General features: G+C 34.9%; 2 protein-coding genes across 2 annotated transcripts in view; both read left to right on the top strand.

Moving 5' to 3' along the window:
* The window catches only part of LOC124357907 (dynein axonemal heavy chain 1-like), a 31,843-nt gene extending 24,230 nt beyond the window's left edge, over positions 1-7,613 (top strand). Inside the window, exons 5-7 of the mRNA XM_046810020.1 lie at positions 4,629-4,724; positions 6,019-6,151; positions 7,368-7,613. Of these exons, the coding sequence (XP_046665976.1) occupies positions 4,629-4,724; positions 6,019-6,151; positions 7,368-7,511 (373 nt within the window). The 3' untranslated portion in view covers positions 7,512-7,613. The remainder of the gene's footprint in view (positions 1-4,628; positions 4,725-6,018; positions 6,152-7,367) is intronic.
* Positions 7,614-9,511: 1,898 nt separating this feature from the next.
* Positions 9,512-12,760, top strand: LOC124357908. The gene is made up of 2 exons (XM_046810021.1): positions 9,512-10,893; positions 11,097-12,760. The coding sequence occupies exon 2, from the start codon at positions 11,585-11,587 to the stop codon at positions 12,020-12,022; it is 438 nt and encodes a 145-aa protein (XP_046665977.1). The 5' UTR covers positions 9,512-10,893; positions 11,097-11,584; the 3' UTR covers positions 12,023-12,760.
* Positions 12,761-18,790: the final 6,030 nt, after the last annotated feature.

Raw genomic sequence — 18,790 nt, forward strand, 5'->3', positions numbered from 1 at the left:
ACATAAAAATAATAAACCCAATTACAACGGGAGTTATCGAAATATCAAAAAAGACGTAAGGAAGGGAAGTCTAATGTTAAACAATGTAACTTCGTTACATTTCAGTGGGCGTAGCTATTTAAAAAGCATTCAAGGAGTGGGATCTAAAAACATCCAGGAGGATTAAAAAGAGCCCTACTTAGCAATAGTAGTTAAAGATATTAATCTTCAGGTTTCTCCAAACACAAAAATCAACAATTTAAGTTTGAGTTTTTTTAATTGCATCTTTTGTATTTAAATGTACAACCAATAAAATTGTTTGAGTAACATTATATTTCGGTTCCATTGCATTTTCCAATGCTGCCCTTAATCAAATAAATATAAATTTGTAGGGTTACATTACTATTTAGTTAGAAATTATTCGATAATTGCCATGTACTATAGATCAGATCAGCATTATAATCGCGTACGCCAGACGACACATGACACTTATTCAGGCTTGCGTCATGCTTGCATGCACAATTTCAAGTCTATAGCTTCATTTCTCATTCTCGATATATCCAAACAAACAATACCAGAGATATATTATTGCTATATGCTATAAAAGTTAAAAACTTGATCGTAATAACTTGAGGTTATTAAAATATGAATACTTAACAAAGTGTTTCAAATACTAAAGTTCCTCAAAGTAAAATACGATAAGATATTCATCAAGATATTGTGGGACGACCCCAGCATATAGTTCTATAGGACCAGACCGGGTTAAACATCGTATGCGGTCTTAAATCAGACAGTTTAAAATTATTAAATCATCAGTAATATAATTTTATTTTTAATTCAGCATAACATTTAATTATAGTAGACGGAGTATAGATGAATATATGCAGCCAGACTTATTAGGTTAAGCAGTGCAGGTTGGAGAAGAGTTATATATTTCTTAACTTCAGCACATGTAATTGTTATGTCCAAGTCTTTGTCAGCATGCAGTAAGCCTGGTAATTTTCCATACCCAGAGCAGAATGCCGCAGTTACATGGGTGGTAAACAGGTCAGGAATCTTGCTGATGGTAGCGTATGGAAACAACGCTGCTCCTGGAGTTCGTTTGTTCTGTGTAGCAAAGGTCGTGCCCAGGGTTTTTGAAGCGAGTCAAGCTCGCGTGGAAATCGCTCTTCTCGCTCTCTCTCCCCGATTCTAAATTTGTCAACTTGTTTCAAACTAGATTCTAAATTATGCAATACAAATTCAAATTGTTTTTCGCAATAAAACTAATTGTTTTATGTTGGCCCACACCGAGGGAAGAGACCTTTTTATTACAGCAAACCTTGGGACTAGTTTCCATCACCGTCACCGTCCGAATTAGAACCCGAGAACCTTTTATAATTAAAATTTACGGTGTGGGTCGTCCGCCACGCATAATATCCATAAATCTGTACAGTAATATAAAGATAATTAGGACCAATTTTTTTGTATTTATTAATGATGTTCACGTTGCTATTGTTAGGTTATTTAAGTCCAGGTAGTTGTCATTGATTTTGTCATATTTCTATATTATGTTTTTGGTTAAGTAATTTATTTAATATTTATGTACTACCAATTAAGGGAGCTTCCACATTATATATATGTTTGCTTTTGTCCTTAATTAATTTAAATATATTCCAATATCACAAAAATGATAAATGGGATATGGTCTATACATTTATAATTTATGGCATTTTATGTACTGAATTAGCTTTAAGACGTTTGAAAATTTATATAATGTGTTTTTTTATTCAAATTTGGTCTTTAGTAAAGCTTAGTTGAAATGGGGATGAGAATTTATCGGTATTTGAATTTATTTGTTAAATTTCATTTGCTTGAGTGGTTGTTTTCTTTTGTTTTTCTAAGAAAGTTTGGGAAGCTCTTTTTTTTTTTTACCCCCCCCAAATACAGGCAGTTCCTTGCCTTTTGAGGGTTCCCTATTTGGTTTTTCTTGTAATTTTGTTTATTGGATGTTACCCTAGTGTATTAAAAAAAAGACTGTTCATATTTTCTTTAAACAAAGAGTAGAAGTAACATTGTTTTATTTTTATTATCATGTCAATTGTGTCTACAACCTAAAGGAGCAATGTTTGTGTTTGTGCTTAAGGTATAAATTGATGTTTAGATAATTTTACTATTGGTACATGATTTTCATGAAAATAAATAATTTTTTCTATTCTATTCTATATGATTATGACAATTTTATTCGTTGGTCGCACCATCTCACAGTTTTGTAAAGTATCTTTGGAAAGTTATAAAGAAAGTTCACAATATTAATATAATTAAATTCGAGTATAATTTCTATGTTTTTGCTGATTATGGTTTGGATATAAATACGACTCATATAATTCGGATATTAAAACGACTCATTAATTCGTAAGATAATAGAAATCAAGGTAGAGAAACCGTTTCGAAACGTGAGGTCGCTTATCTGCCGCATGGTACAGGGGTTTTGTCAGGAATGTTCGGGAATTTAATCGGTACTGCTCGGCTCTTGCCCCCACTCATTTTCACCACTGGCATGATCGCCCCATTGAACACACACGGGAGGAGCTCTCATGCATCCGCTTGGGTGCTCATCCCCTCCACTCACTACGTTCCGAACGGCAACTACTCGCGGATACTAGTCGATATCTCGCTACAATCGATTTTGAGAGCAAAAACACTTTCCAAGTGACGTTCACCTCTAGACCAACCTCGGGTTAAACAATTCAAACATTTTTTTACATTCAAATCTTGTTGCAGGTAAATTTGTTTTGAATATTTTCTGAATCTTTTGAATGGTTTCTAATTAAATTTAAAACATCATTCTTAATCTTGCGAAGTCTTACATTGTGCTTTCCTTGTTTGCTTTTTGCACAAAACCCTGTAGGTGCAAGACCAGTGCAAACACGTTCTAATAGTTTTTCCCTATTCCATGAACAGAACACAAAGCCTTATTGCAAACGCCATACTCTACTGTCTAGCCCTCATAATTTTTACCACGCACTCTGTATGTAAAATTGGCCTAATTAGTTCTAGCTAGCTTCTTCTGGTTTCCGATTACGTCGACGATGAACAGGAAGAACAGATATCATGTCGCTTATGTAAGTGTCTTGTTCGTCTTTACTTTCCATGGGATTAAACTGTTGAAGTATAGAATATCTTATTAAATCTGGTACAACTTCAGTACATCGAAGTCGACATTCACAGTCTTGGCCAAGAACGTGAGTCATTAGATCAATTTTTCCTTACGTCTGACATTCTACCTCTTATTTTTCTTTTTTGTCTCTCCATTTCTTACAAAATCCTATTCTACATTGTTTGCGAATCCTGCAGACTTCTTAACGGTTTTAAGACTGAACTTTGATACACTAAAGACAAGCTAATTACAAACTTCTACAACAAACTAAACGCATTGCACTTGCCTACTTGCCCGAGTTTTGCAGCGAGAAGTGCAATGAACACACACTATTGGACCTTCTTACTCACTCGCGTCTTGTTGAGAGACTGAATACAATATTGTGGGTAAATGTAGAAATAAGTCTAGACATGTCTAAGAGTCATAGTTCACGGTGCAGCGAGCCTTTGGAGTGATCCCTTTTATTGCTCAAACGAAACGGACTGATCTCCTTTATCCCCGAATAGAGTTCTTTCTTTTAGAAGGACTTGCCCCATTTATCCCACAACTAATAACATCATTCGAAAGGCGTGGGTTCAATGTTAAGCATCAAAACAACCGTTTTGAGAATTGATGGACCGGATTTGGGTATTGATTCCTTTTATCCCGCCAGCCCTTCACTTGTAAGATTAGTAGGCTGGCAACCATTTTGTTAATATTTTACATTTTGGTACCCATTTCCAAGCTTGGTACCCAAGCTGGTACCCAGTTCCAGCTCGTTGCACTGTGAACTATGACTCATAGACATGGCTAGACTTATTTCTACATTTATCCACAATATTGTCCTCAGTCTCTCAACAAGACGCGAGTGAGTAAGAAGCCCATTAGTTACAAAACAAAAGCAATAATTCACTTTTTCACTACAACATTGTGGAAAGTAAATGTCTAATCCACACTAACTACAATGTTGTAGTAATGTGTTTGGAGCGTGCAGCGAGATGGTGTTTGTTTAACTATCCCCCAGCAACTATTCCAGTCCCTAACTCCGTGAAACTAGACAGTTCACAGTAGGATAGATCTTGTCAAATGTCAAATGTTTATCAACACTGAAAAAGCAGAACCTTATTGATTAATTATTTCATTATTGGCAAAATGACACGAGTACACATTGTATAAAACAGATTTAAGTATTAAGTAGTATATATAGTATTAAGTGAAAAGTAAGAAGAAACTAGTTACATTTACATACAAGGTTAATTTTTGTTAAAAAATAAAAAATGTTCGAATGGTGCATATCATTGATACGGACTGCCTTAAGCCAGTGGGAACTGTAGCTAGGAGTATAAAAAACATTTGATTGTTATGCAATAACATTATTTCTATTATAATTATTATTTATATTTATCACATTAGTAGAGCCCAATATTATCACTATGTACGAGTAGAACTCCAATGTAGAATTATTGTGGTGTTTGTTATTATTCATCTGTTATTTTATCAATCCCAATAAAATATTTGATGGTTGTTGTAGAATTTATTTAAACTTCAAAGCCGAAAACCCTTACATCTTTGCAGAGAGGGTCTCTAAGGCTGTTCAAGATCGTTATGAAGCTCAAAATGCCATCAAGTGAGTGAAAATCCGTATACTAATCTAAATATATATGCAGTAGGACCTTATTAAGCCGGCCGGCACGCTCGGGGAAATTGTTGTGCCAAATTACACAAAAATTCCGGAATATCGAATCTTAAACTAAAATACATGATTTAAACAAAGAAAAATATTAAGCACAAATACAGTAATGATGTATCCATGCCATACTTATTTAAAATATGAGTATAAAAGTTAAATTAAAATATGAAAATATCTGGAACTCAGTCATATATACCAAAGTTTTCAGAAAATAGTTTTAAGGTTTATAGCATATCAATCAAGTAAATTCTAAGGATGGTGATTTAAAAAAATGTTAATATAATACAAAATTCATTTATTGACAGTATAATTTAGTAATTAGATTTGAATTAAGTTTTGTTTGGTCTAGTTACAATTTTTACAACGAAAACACAGTCTCAGTCCACCAATACCTGTTTCCCCCGCTTAAAAAATCGAATTGCTTCTAGACTAATAAAAACATATTTTAAAAATAAATAAAACATGTATTTATTGTAAATATAAAACTTAATACATATAAAATCATTTTACTGCGTTGCCTAGACCTCAGTTTTATTCATGTAAGAAGGTTGGTAAATGTCCTTGGCCAGAAGAAGCACAAAATATCTTTAAACTGCAGAGTCCTAGTATTTTTCTTTCTTGACATGCACAACAAAACAACTCCAATGGAGCCTAGCAAGTTATCATTTTGATGACATTATGTTCTTTGAATGATTGTCCACTAACCGTCATAAAACTTTACTGGTAGTAGAAATATATTTTCATCAAACACTCTCGAAGAACTGGCAATTTTATTTGGAAAGATTGAACCTTCGTCCCATGCTGCAGATAGCAAAAACTCTACAGTATCAACTTATGTTCATCATCACTGACTATCTTTGATATTTCAAGCTCTTTTATGCTATTTTATGCATATTTACATCATTTAGCGAGCACTAAAAACAAAATCGAGCCTACATAATATTTCTTAATTCTTTTAAACAAAATACATTCACTTGGTTTTTACAGTTGATCGGCAATTTCTTATGGTGCTCCATTACCTTTACATCTTTTATTCTGTAAACTTTCTGTCGTGCATTGCCACAATGCAGGACGCTTCGTCAATTCCCCGATTAGCACATTTCTCATAACTTCACTGTAATGCACAAAAACAGTATCAGAAAGTGTACAGAACAACGTACTTGCAACACAGTACACAGTAATATTTGACAAATATTAGCTTGCTAAATAAACGAATTGATGTTTTCGACAGGTATCAGCTATATGTAGACTGCATGCCAACCGCAGAGGGACCTCACATTGATAATAAGGTGCTGAACCGAATCAACTTCAAAACCACTCAGAAGAAAGACAAGAGTGATTGGATCGTTATCTTCAACGACTTGGTGTGTCTTCTGGTTAACTCTTAAAATGCCTCTAGTAGTTAGGATTTGATGTATTTTAGAAATTAAATAGCTGTAAATGTACAATCACAATACTCCTTTTCTTAAGTTTCTCCACCTTTTGTTACATACCTTTTAAAATCACCGGTTTGAATTTCCCAAAGTGGGTTTAATTATTGTAGTAGGAATAATTGACAATTTTAAAATAAATTACAAATCGAATTTTACAAACAAAAGCTAATTGAGGCTTTGTATGCAAAATTATCTCACCGACCGCTAAGTTAAACTTCTGTTGACGTAGAATAGAATAGAAGTTAGCTAAATCAAGAATTAAAAATAATGTCCATCCAACAGCATTTGGACAAAACGTATACTTAAATTAGGAGGAACTGTCGTAAGCAGGATAGCTAAATCTCTTTATATTGTACGTAATATATGATTGGAGAGATACATTATTATTTGTACGTATAAAGTTTACAATTTACAATTGGCGATTGACAGGGTAAGAGACTTTAGCATACAGGTATTTCTCATCGTTATAGATAATGAAAATAGAACTCAATTTTCGATGGTTCGAATGTTCGTTTGCTCTTTATCCCGCTTATAAAAATTGCCATTTTGTTCCTTTGCTTAATGTTACGGGCAGCTATGGCATAGGGGGAGCTAATATTAATTTTCCCGTCCAAACATTCGTGTTTCCATTGTGTCATTAGGTGCACAGTTGAGGGCGATATTTTATACACTATCCTAAAACAAGGCGGAGTATTCGAGTTTTATACACATAAGTAGCTATGGTGTTGAGGGGTTATTCATTGCGAATGATGAGTTAGTTTAGCTCCTTTTCATCTTCCGCTTAGTTCAGCGTCTGTATCAGACATGGTCACAGACTTGGCTCCTGCAATTGGAGTCCACATCCGTCTGTAGAGCCCTAAGAAAGGTCAACGATTTCTGTCCAAAACGACTTCTTTCTTTCGTTTCGACATCATAAATACAAAGATGTATGTCTTGAGTTACTCAGCAGCCATTTAGTGCAATCCAGATGATGTGTTCTCATTAACTCATCAGGATAATGCACACAGATTACGGTGCACAGTGTCAAATTTCAGACTTTACACTGAGCGGAAGGTGAAATAGAGCTAAAGTCAGCATTCTCGGAACAATATAGCTAATCTTTGCACATCAAGGAAACCCGTGAACTCCAAGTTGTATTATGTTCCAGCTGTTGCAAGAAGTAAAACTACTCTATATCCGGACTTTCTGTGAAATGACCTTTCGGAAAGTGCTGATGAAAAATCCAGGCCACTTTCCATCTGTAACACCGCCAAAGCAGACAGAGGCGCCAGTTAAGTCTACAGGTATTTAAATATGTTATGTAGTAAAAATGTTAATCCATTAAGATTCTATAATAGCGTAATACACTAATCTGAAAACCATGTTTCTACTAACTGTCTATTAACATTCGTACTAACAGAATGGTTGGATTTATACATCGATGACTATACTTAGAATCAAATTTGTACGACCAATTGTTAATAAAACAATAAATAATAATGTGAAACTCGCTTGAAGTATTGTGATTAAAAATATATAGTTGCATTGCGCAAAAATACTTAGCATTCTAAACAACTCATTAAAATGTGTCAGTTTTAAAATGGTTTTACAATTTAAGAGGTCAGATCAGTTTCAAAGTTGACTGTGGTTTACAAAGAGGAGTCGTGTTGAAATCTGTACTCAGCCAGCATTTATTACGTGAACATTGTAAATTAGTTGTTAAGTTGGCTTACATCTTGGATGATGTCATGACGTCCTACTTGTAGAGAAGGATTACTTATTGTCGGCTGCTCATTGGCTACGCTAACGTGTCTTATAGTTTCCTCTTAGTACGCGATCAACCTACTTTATGGGCTGTTTGCGATTTGAATACGTCCTTCTTGAGTGTTTAGTGTTTTACAAGCAGAGAAAAGCCTGCTGTTTACCAACAACTCTTCGCAAACTCCTAGAGGACAACAAAAATCAATTTTTAAAAATATATTTACACACCCTCAAAGATCTATTCACCCTAAATGAACATGGTCTACTCAAAGATCTATTCACTTAAATGAGCGTGATATAGATTCATCCAAATAAACAGTTGTTTTTTTTATTTGGATTTACCCCTATAAACTCCACCCCAACATGTGTATTGTTAACTAGTATGTAAGTTATCTAATTACAAGACTGTTTTTTGCTTAACTTATTCTATTATAAATTACAGTAATATCTTTAGCGTATGAGATTACATTTGTTTTAGGATTGTTATATTTTATATATTTATGTAGTGATAGAAATTGGACGGATTATAGCAGTTTCACACCACAACAATTAAGTAAGTCATATATTTTTCAAACAATAATGACCTCAGTGTTTTACACGTTAGCTGCCAACCCCGAAAATTACGTTTTAGCGCTAAAGTGCCAAATTTTTAAAAGATAAATTGTTGTAACCTTTTGTTATTTTTCTCTTCTTTGGTTACTAATAAACATGATTTTATGATTAATGTATATTTATTACGTTTATAAAGCGTCGTGCACATTGGCCCGACAGAGTGTTTTACAATGCGATATATTACATAAATCATTTGCCTATACGCCCGACGCCTGATTCAGGGATATTCCGTTTTGTTGATGTGCAGCCTCAATAATTCCCGCGCTTTAGTTCTCTGTCTGCAATTGCATCAGCTTACTTCTAACCTGTCTTTTCCACATAGCTGAGTGCTAATTGACGCATTTTGTTACTCGAATCCTACATTGTGTTTTTTATAAGTAATGTTTCGATAGTTGTGCGTATATACTAGTGATCAGTAAAAATGAGTGGCCGATAATCTTCTTACGGATGAAATCGAACGTATGATTGAGAATCCGTCTTCCCCGGGTGATATATTTGCCGGTATAAGTGATGATGACAGTGTGGAGTGATGATGAACGTGCAGGAAGAGCCACGCATTCCAAATGTGACCACTACAGGTCACCACTACCTGACGTCATCTGCTTTTGTTGGTGGAGGAGTACAAAAACGCCGACACAGAAAGGTGTGCAAGTTGTGCTACAAAAATGTATCAGAGGCAAAAGGACGTAAAGTAGCAAGAAATTTGACACAAGTAACTACGTTTTGCAGTGAATGTCCTGAAAAACCATTTTTGTGTGAAACATGTTTCAAAATTATACAAAAAATAGTATATCTTCATTCATCTTTTGTATAGGGTAATTTTGTATTTACTTATTTTTCTTTACTTATAAGAATTGAATTATTTGAATAGTAAGGAAAGCAAAAAAATGAAAATAAATAAGATAGAACTTTTTATTTACTACATTTACTTTTTGTGAAACTTATGAAATAAATCTCTTTTTACAGTAAAATAACAAATCATATATTTTATTCTTCCTGGTAGCAATAATAAGGCTAAAACCTTATTATTTTATATTGTAACACTTATAAAAATACCCGTCGGGCAATGTGGCCCGACGAAAATGTCCAATGTAGCAATCTCATTCATATCACTAATAACGAAAATAAACACAACAAACGACGTTCTATTAATAGCAAAACTCTTCATAGTTCAATCAGTTTCAGTTAGAGTCGTCAGAGTGCAGCACAGGCACGAAGGTAATCAAAATGGCGGGTACCGTCATTGTTATGCTGTCGGGCCACTTTACCCGACGTGCAATCTCTTAAAGACGTAGAGCGTCGGTCCATTTGGCCCGACGTGGCAGCTAACGTGTTTATGTCATCCGGTATTTTTTTATATAAACATTGGAGTACGACTCAAGCAAGGATATTACAACACAAGTAGTTTGTACATTTCGACGTAAAAGGTTTTGAAACACTGAATTATGATATAATTCATCTCAGACACAGTTTTAAATGTAACTATGCATTGCTCAAAGTTCAAACTTCCTCGATGGAAAAAGAAAATATTGTTGCACTATACAAGTATCAAACCGACCATACAGATTATTTATGAAACAGCTGTTTAGTTTAAGTTAGTTTTTAAAGCTATGTTCAACTATCATTTTTGACCTATCGTCTTTAGGTATGCTGTATTTTAAACCAAAATATAGCATTTATAAGCAAATACGGATACCATTTGAATGTAATTTATTGAATAGTTCACTGTATGAAAGTTATTTTAACATTTTGAGATAGCACTACTTATTGAAGGAAACAGAATATGATGATTAAAGTCTTAGTAATAGCTAATAAGTTGATAAAACAATTTTTCAAAGCAAATGTATGTGGAAAGACGGGGGCATTTTTAACAGCCTTAACTAGTCTACATTGTTCAAAGTTGTCTATTTCAGTATTTTAATATCTTAAATTTTATAGTTCATGTAGCCGGTTTAAATTAGTATAATCCAGGGTATCAGGTATGTTGTATCATGTAAATATTGGAAAGACTAGCATTTGCTATAAATTAAGTTTGAGAAGGAAACTCGTGCCTGAATTTTTATTATTATACAATGTTTAAACGTGTTGTTTATAACATTGTATGCGTGTTAGTGCCAGTGCCGGGAAAGGAAGACTTCCAGGAAGTGTTGAAGCATCAGCGTTGGGTAACTGTGTACTCTATACACAACTCGGTGAGGGCGATGCAGATGGTTGTCGTAACCTGTCTGGACATCCAGAGGAGTAGCTTCTACAACACTGCCTACAGCAAGAACATCAGCCTTGAGGAGTTTGAGCGTGTACAGACACTTCAGACTAATAACGTAAGTAGAGTTGTTGAAACACTTTAGTCAGAATGAAATTATATACGAATCTTATAGATATTACGTTAGTACAGAATTTTATCTATATCTTTTAGGAAGTTCAATTATAGCACAACTGTTTAGAGATTAAAAAATTTAAGATAGGCCATTCTTGATTATGACAAACACTTTGTAATCGTTCTAAATTTGTTTTATTGCGACAGTTAATGAAGGTGCTGCAAGGTCCATGGCTTGAAGAGATACATCACAAAATACGAATGTCATTTGATCAGGTGGGAAAAGGCTGGTTCAACATTTACGAGCGGAATTGGCAAATATACGACATCTCAAAACTCTCCCGCTTCATGCTTCTAATCAAGTTCAGGATGCAGGTAGGTAAACACTCATAAGAGGCTAGTTTTAGTTTATTGAAACATTATACATAAATAAATTGTTTTAGTAACGTAAAAATCTTCCAATAATTTTTACACTGCAGTGATTAAAAATACACTTTTGCGAGTGTGTAAGTTGTTTTGGAGCGACCTATATTTTAAATTGAGGTATCCAAAAATATTTGCATGATGAGTCTTTATTAATGTTAAGATCGACAATTCCCCTCTACTTTAGAAACTGCCAATAATTAGAGTTTAATTTTACCATTTCAACAGGTAGCTCGTATTTTGAAGATTTAAAAATAGGCTTTAATTGTTTCATGACATCGTCACCTGCCGCCGCACCATCCAAGCGGCTCTGTGGAGCCGCGTCCTTCAAGCAATCATCGATGTCCGTACAACCCACCCGCTGGCGGGCGAACCTCGGCTTCTACCTGGACCCTAACAACTCTCACTGTGACGGGACGAAGGCGTGCAGACTGTATGGTTACTTGGAGAAACGCAGCCTCCTCGACCTGATGAGCCTGAACGATTTCGCTAAACGGGTGGTCGTCGTGTGTAGAGAAAATGAGGACTGTGTCACGCGTTACGACAAGTGGTGCAAGTCCAACGCACTCCGGACGCAGCGAATTTCTCGTCACGTCCATCATATCTGCCGGTGCGTCTGTGCACCTACCCGGCCCGAGAGGATCCACACCCCTACATATTCTGGTGATCAACAGGGGCGACGTAAGTGTGACGAAGAGGCTCCTGTCTGAAGGCGCCAATCTTCTCGCGGCTGACAACGTCGGGACCTCGTGTATTGAACGGCCATGCACTACATTAACGCAAAAAACGTGGCCATACTGGAGCCGTTCATGGGACACTGTACGCCCGGAATGCTGTCGGCTCTACTGCACAAGCCGTCCGGCATCGACACACCGTATTATGACAACAGTCTCGTAACGTTGATACAGATCTTCTGTTTCCTGTATCCGGACGGCTGTGAAAAAAGTCGCGTTCGCCAACAAGTATAAAAATAACTAGACGCTAGAGATCTCTATAGTTTCCAAAGCCATTGACACTAGACCGGTTATGTACAGAATCACTGACACTCAAGGTGAAGAAATAGAAGGTTCATATCACGAGGAGGAATTTGATGATTTATATGATTTGTTAGACTTTGCCCTTGTCTAAACACTTATGTAACAAATCATATATTATACAAAGGAATGATTTAACTATATTTAATTCATCTAACTGAAGTTTTAAAAGTCTAAGTAGTGCGCCAGTGCTAATATACATATCATAATAAAGTGTTGTAATATCAGGTTCAAAGCTAAACTCCTATAATGCCTTCTTTTCTAATCTATAACTAAATATCTCTGAAACGCTCATTCTATTTAGTCTATATTTAACCCTCCCCATAAAATTTGTTATTATTATTATTATTATACCTGTTCTATTCACTGTCCGCACGCGAGTATCCCTATACGATTCGCTAGTGGAGAGTAGTGTCTCCGGAGGGCTGTAATAATGTAACATTACCTGTCTCAACATTTCTAAATTTATCAAAATTTAGACTAGGTTGAGAGTTAGGTAAATAGTCAAAATTGTTCAAGTTACTTGAAATAGGTTCCCAAGTAATTTGTGTATCTCTTTGCCTAGTTTTTTGACTTACGGAATTTATATTTGAGTTTTTAAGGTCAATATTCTGGTTTAGCATAGGCCTAGGTCCGTTTTCCATATGCATCTGATTACTAGACAAAATACTTTTACTAGGAGGACTAACAAAATATGGGTGATCGATAAGATTTCGGGACGTACCAGGAATATTCAGATCATACGTAGGACCTACACTTTGTCCCACTTCCTCAGCTGTAGTAAGCATAGGCCTGACAGAATGATTTTTCTCATAATCCCTGTCACTTTCAAAACTCATGTTACTTGTGTGAATAGAAGGAACATCAAGGTCACAAAAGATCACGAAAAATGCTCAGTGAGCTTGTATCACTGCAATCAGAACTGTTCAATTCCGTCATAATCTCATCGTCATCCATTTTTCAAACAAATATTTATAACATAACAAACTTTCATTACTGTCCACCTTAGAAATCACAGGTCAAAATAAACATTCAGCTTGTAAATGTTAACCAAAACATAAATAAATACAAGGTTGCAGAAAACTAAAAACAACTGTTTCTTTTGACCATCAGTGTAGCCAGCTAAAATATATTTCAGACCCCAAACTCAAATGTATCAGGGACTAGACAAACTGATTGAACCATTTTCAACAATGCTGACTGAGTTTTTGCTGGATACACAGACGTATAAAGTGAGCCTCTAACTGAGTATCCAGGGGATACTCATGGGCTGGCAGCGAATGCTTACCGTGTATCATTATGATACTCACGGGAGAATATTTTCAACGATGCTATAAAAAATTGTGTTACGATAAATGAATTAAATAAAAAAGTTGATAAATTCAAAACTGATTTTAGTGCTTTTGATAATCATATTGATACTAAACTGAAATATGAAATAAACAAATACTCAACAATCTCTATTCAATATACAAAATTATTACGTTGCCTTGCTTAAAAAAATAAAGGATCTTCAATGGAAACTGATAAAGAAATAAAAATAAATACTTTAGATTTTAAAAACAAATTTGAAAATTGTAATAAAAACAAATTTATAATTTTAAAAATTGATTATTATTATTTTAAATCACATGTTCGTGATACAATTCAAGAAATATTAGAAGAATTCGAACGCGACAAATAAGAAATAAGTTTACAATCGTTTTGAATTATATTATAGCTAGAAAAAAGAGATGTTCTAGTAGTTATCAAGGCTCGGGAATGATAAAATCATTTGCGAATGCAGCAGGTTCAGTTTTAAAAAAAGCAATCGATATTTTACCAACCGAAATATAATTATGAGGTTATCAGTTTTGTGGTCCAGTAACAAATTTAACCCTCCGGTACACGCGCGGCCGTGAGTAACGCGGGCACACGCGCGCGGACTGCCAGTCCGCAGTATTGGTTTTTTATTTATAAACAACTTTTCACAGGAATTCGTTAAATATTCATTGTGTTTATATTTGTAATATGTAAAAAATTATACACAGAGTTACAAAAAATATTCTAATTTATTTTTTTTACAAGGAATTGAATTAAAAGTCTGGTCGTTAGCAAAACTGATTTTTATTTCAAATTAACTAAACAAACAAATATGCAGAATATTACATATTGAAATGTGGACATATTAACTATTACAAGTTTACGACTATGAAAGGTTTTGTATACAACTAAATATAAAATATTACTGAAAATATAAAACACAAAATGGCATACATGATTACAACGAGATCACAAATATATAACAGACAATTACTTACAATAAAATCATAATAACCTACCATCAGGCACATTATTACAGGAATATATAGATAATTAAGGAGGTAACGAAACAATAGTTTAAATTTGTTTGTAGCAATTCACTCTGAATCAGAACTATGTCTATGTTCAATGAATTGAGCTTGCATAATGCATTCACCACACACATATGAGGCCACATGCTCCAAACATACATACTTCTTGCAATTAATGCACATATATTTGGTTGGCCTGTTCTTTTTCCTGTCACAGAAAAAGCACCTCTCTCGAGCTCCTTCTACCACGGGTCTTGGTTGTGCTGGCCGTTCTCTTACAACTCCTAAAATCTCAGACAGGCGCATCCTTATTGATGTTGGAAGATTTTCTTGGTACACTATTGCTCTTAAGAAATCTTCTAATAGTCCCTTGGCTATTACTTTCAAAAATTCGTTTCTCTTCAAGTGTACATTCATGTTCCCTTTATACACAACATAAGCATTTACTCCTCCAATGTTCAGTAATACAAAAAGAATTACTGATGTCCATCTTCTTGTAATTCTGGCTACTGAATATGCTGCCTTCATCTCATCTACTTTATCAACACCTGACTTTGTTGTGTTGTAAAAGAGTATGATTTCGGGCTTATGCACATCACTATCAGGAATCTCTGGAACTTCACAGTCTTCAGGATGGAGTGTAGAGAGAGCTAGCACAGTTTTGTTTTTTTAGGTTTGAATGAAAGCAGAGTCAAATGGTCTTTATATGCAAATATAGTAGAACCCACAGGACGGTCTTTAGACTGCTTCATAAATTCAGGAATCCCTTTTCTGTTCCTTCTCATTGTTCCAACTAGGGTTATTCTTTCATTGTGCATTAGGTCCTGTGCCAAAGGTATGGACGTGAACCAATTGTCACATGTGACATTTCGTCCACTATTTGATTTGAACTTCACTAATTTCTTGGCAATACTAAATGCATCATTGTCTTGTGCATGAGGTCCATCACGTTGTTTTCCACAATATATTTCAATGTTATTCGTGTAAAATATTTTTGCGTCACATAATGCAAAGATTTTCAACCCATACTTAGCGGGCTTACTTGGTATGTACTGGCGAAAACCGCACCTTCCCCTGAATGCCTCAAGCATTTCATCAATAGTCACCTGATCAGATAGACTATAATACTTTTTACAACTGTTATTGAATGGTCAACCAAATATCTGACAGCAGCCAATTTGTCAGTTGCTTTCCTTTAATTTCTGTTGCAAAATTTATCAAATTTTTAAATTTCTAAGTATAAATCTGAATCTATTTATTCCCATTGTTAACCTGAAAAACTCTATTCCCGTTCCATCTGTTTTCCACAAGTCTTGCAGGTCAGTGTGAGACATTTTCAAAACACCTCCAAGAAAGAGCAAGCCTAGACATGTCTTTAGTTCCACTAGTGTAATATCAGCTGCATCCCTTTCCCTAGAATAATTATTCCTTTTAGTTTCAATATAAATATTTGTAAACTGAACTATCTCTTCTAAAATTTCGTCAGGGAAAAACAATTTCAATGCTTTCAGAGGTGAATCAGCAATTTTTGCCTCATTTTTGACTCCAGGGAGATGACGAAGCAAATCACAGCGTCGAGCTCGAGTTTGACCACGACTCTTTGGAGTATGCCTCCACACAGTTCCATTTGTAGCTGTATACAGTTCATTACTATTGACATAGGCTAACTCACGTGGTTTTTGTTGGTTTATTCCTTGTTGAGGAGGTTCTGCTGCGTTAGTATCCTCATCTTGAGCATCAGGCGAATCAGGTAATATTCGAAAGGCTAGAGGAAAATCGTCTAGGTCGTTTTCTAGTTCGTGTTGGGACGTTTCAACAGTATCTTCCGCAATGTCCATCTCTTGCGCAGGGGGAAAATCTGGTAATATTCTAATACCCGGAGGAACAGGATCATACTCCACTAGGTTTTCATTATCAGACAGCTCACTATCCGTATTGTGTTCACTTTCCTCCACTTCGTCCACATCACTGTCATCATATGCTCCGAGTTCATCAAGCACGTGCTCAATTTGCGCGTCATCCATCTTCAATAACAATAAAACACTAATTTAATATCAACATAAAACTCTGAAAAACTTAAATATCTGGAGAATTACCACACGCGCGCGGACTCGCAATCCAAACATCAGGTTAGAGAATACATGCGCGCGGAGCGGCAGTCCACGGCTGTGACAGACAAACAACTGGAACGCAATGTTGACCGCCAAGGTCAAAACAACACACGAGCTCCTCATGCATATGAAGAATGGGGCGATCAAGCCAGGCGGAGAGAAAGAGTGGGGATGGAGGGGCCCCTCCTGCCAACTACAGATATCCCGTGTATTGGAATAGTGGAATGAGCAGTCCGCACGTTCTCGCTCTGTACTCCTCTGAATTTAATTTAGATCAGTTCCTGGCAAACCTATTAAAATGTATCACTGTATTTTCAAACCCCTTTCCTTAGTTTAGTACAGCATACATATATTTAAAAAACATTTTCAAAGCTGGATGCTGCAGGATGCATCGTAATTAAATTTATTTCATTAAACCTTGATTTTACAACGTAATTAATGACAGGCAATTAATCTTGTCTACATCTGTATATTCTTAGCATTAGAGATCAGTAGGACTACATCTTTATTATCTGTATTACATAAATATTTCTGTAATATAAGTGTTTAAAATTGTAAACCAAACTTATACTCATATATGATCTTAAACTGAATTTGTCAGTTACAGTGATATAATATAATTATGAAAATTTTGTATTTATTAATGATGTCACGTGCTATGTTAGGTATTTAAGTCAGGTAGTTGTCATTGATTTTGTCATGTTTCAAAATTATGTTTTTGGTTGAATATTTACTCGCAAGTTTCTTTTTTAATCCCCTTAGTTTATTACAGATTTTGTAGCGTAATTATTAATTTATTTACTTCCAATTAAGGACTCTACATTATAATATGTTGCTTTTGTCCTATTAATTTGAATATATTCCAATAGCAAAAAAATATGTTTACCGTCATTTTAAGCCTATATGCAAAATATGATGAGATTATGACATTTTATTCGTTGTGCACCATCTCACAGTTTGTAAAGTGTCTTTGGAGTTATGAAGAAAGTTCAATATTAATATAATTAATTCGATATAATTTCTATGATTTGCAGATATGTTCGGATATAAAACGACTCATTAATTCGGATATAAAACGACTCATTAATTCGGATATAAAACGACACATTAATTCGTAAGATAATAGAAATCAGAACCGTTCCGAACTGAGGTCGCTATCAGCCGCATGTACAGGGTTTGTCAGGAATTTTCGGGATTTATCGGTACTGCTCGGCTCTTTCCACCACTCTTTCTCTCCGCCTGGCTTGATCGCCCCATTCTTCATATGCATGAGGAGCTCGTAAACAAACATTGCCTCCCTCGCAGAGGGGTAGAGGAGGGAAGGTAGACGCCCACAGGGTGGGCTGGGACGCAACTAACTAAACATATTTATAAATACTGGTTTTTGTGGACTGTGAGTCCGCGGCGCGTGTAACGGAGGGTTAAATAAGAGGCATTAGGTCAAAAAGGAATTAATAAACTTGACTGTATCGCGAAAACGATATAACTTATGTAAAATATAGTGATAATAAACAGAGATAAATTGCAGAGTGTTTATTAGCTGAAGGTGCTTGTCAAATAGATTAGCTTCTGATTCAAGTTTACGTGAAAAAGCTGCATGGACAGTTACTAATATCATGAAAGCGAAAACCAAACTTGGAGGAAAAGGTTGAAATAACTAAAAAGTCAAACAATTGCTGTACATGTAAGAAGAATAAAAAGAATGTTAATAAAAATAAAACTTTAAAAAGCTAAAGATTTATATTTAAGACCGTATAAAGGTTATAGGTATTTAAAAAAATTACAATTTACTCATTAAAAATAATTGAACACTTAGCTAGTAAACAATTAACAAATAAAGATATATTAAAATATGCAAAAAAATTTAAAATACTATATTTCAGAGGGGTTTTCATGCGCGATTTATTACCATTTAGAATACGTAATACAGCATTTGCAACTATAAATTTAGATAGTTATGTAGGACAAGGTACACACTGGGTATGTTTTTACAAAATAGG

Source organism: Homalodisca vitripennis, chromosome 3 (assembly GCF_021130785.1).
Source record: "Homalodisca vitripennis isolate AUS2020 chromosome 3, UT_GWSS_2.1, whole genome shotgun sequence".
In the NCBI taxonomy this organism is placed as follows: Eukaryota; Metazoa; Arthropoda; class Insecta; order Hemiptera; family Cicadellidae; genus Homalodisca; species Homalodisca vitripennis.

What these genes read in the sequence shown, in the direction of transcription:
- LOC124357908 (XM_046810021.1), top strand. Translation starts at nt 11,585, where the DNA reads ATGACATCGTCACCTGCCGCCGCACCATCCAAGCGGCTCTGTGGAGCC.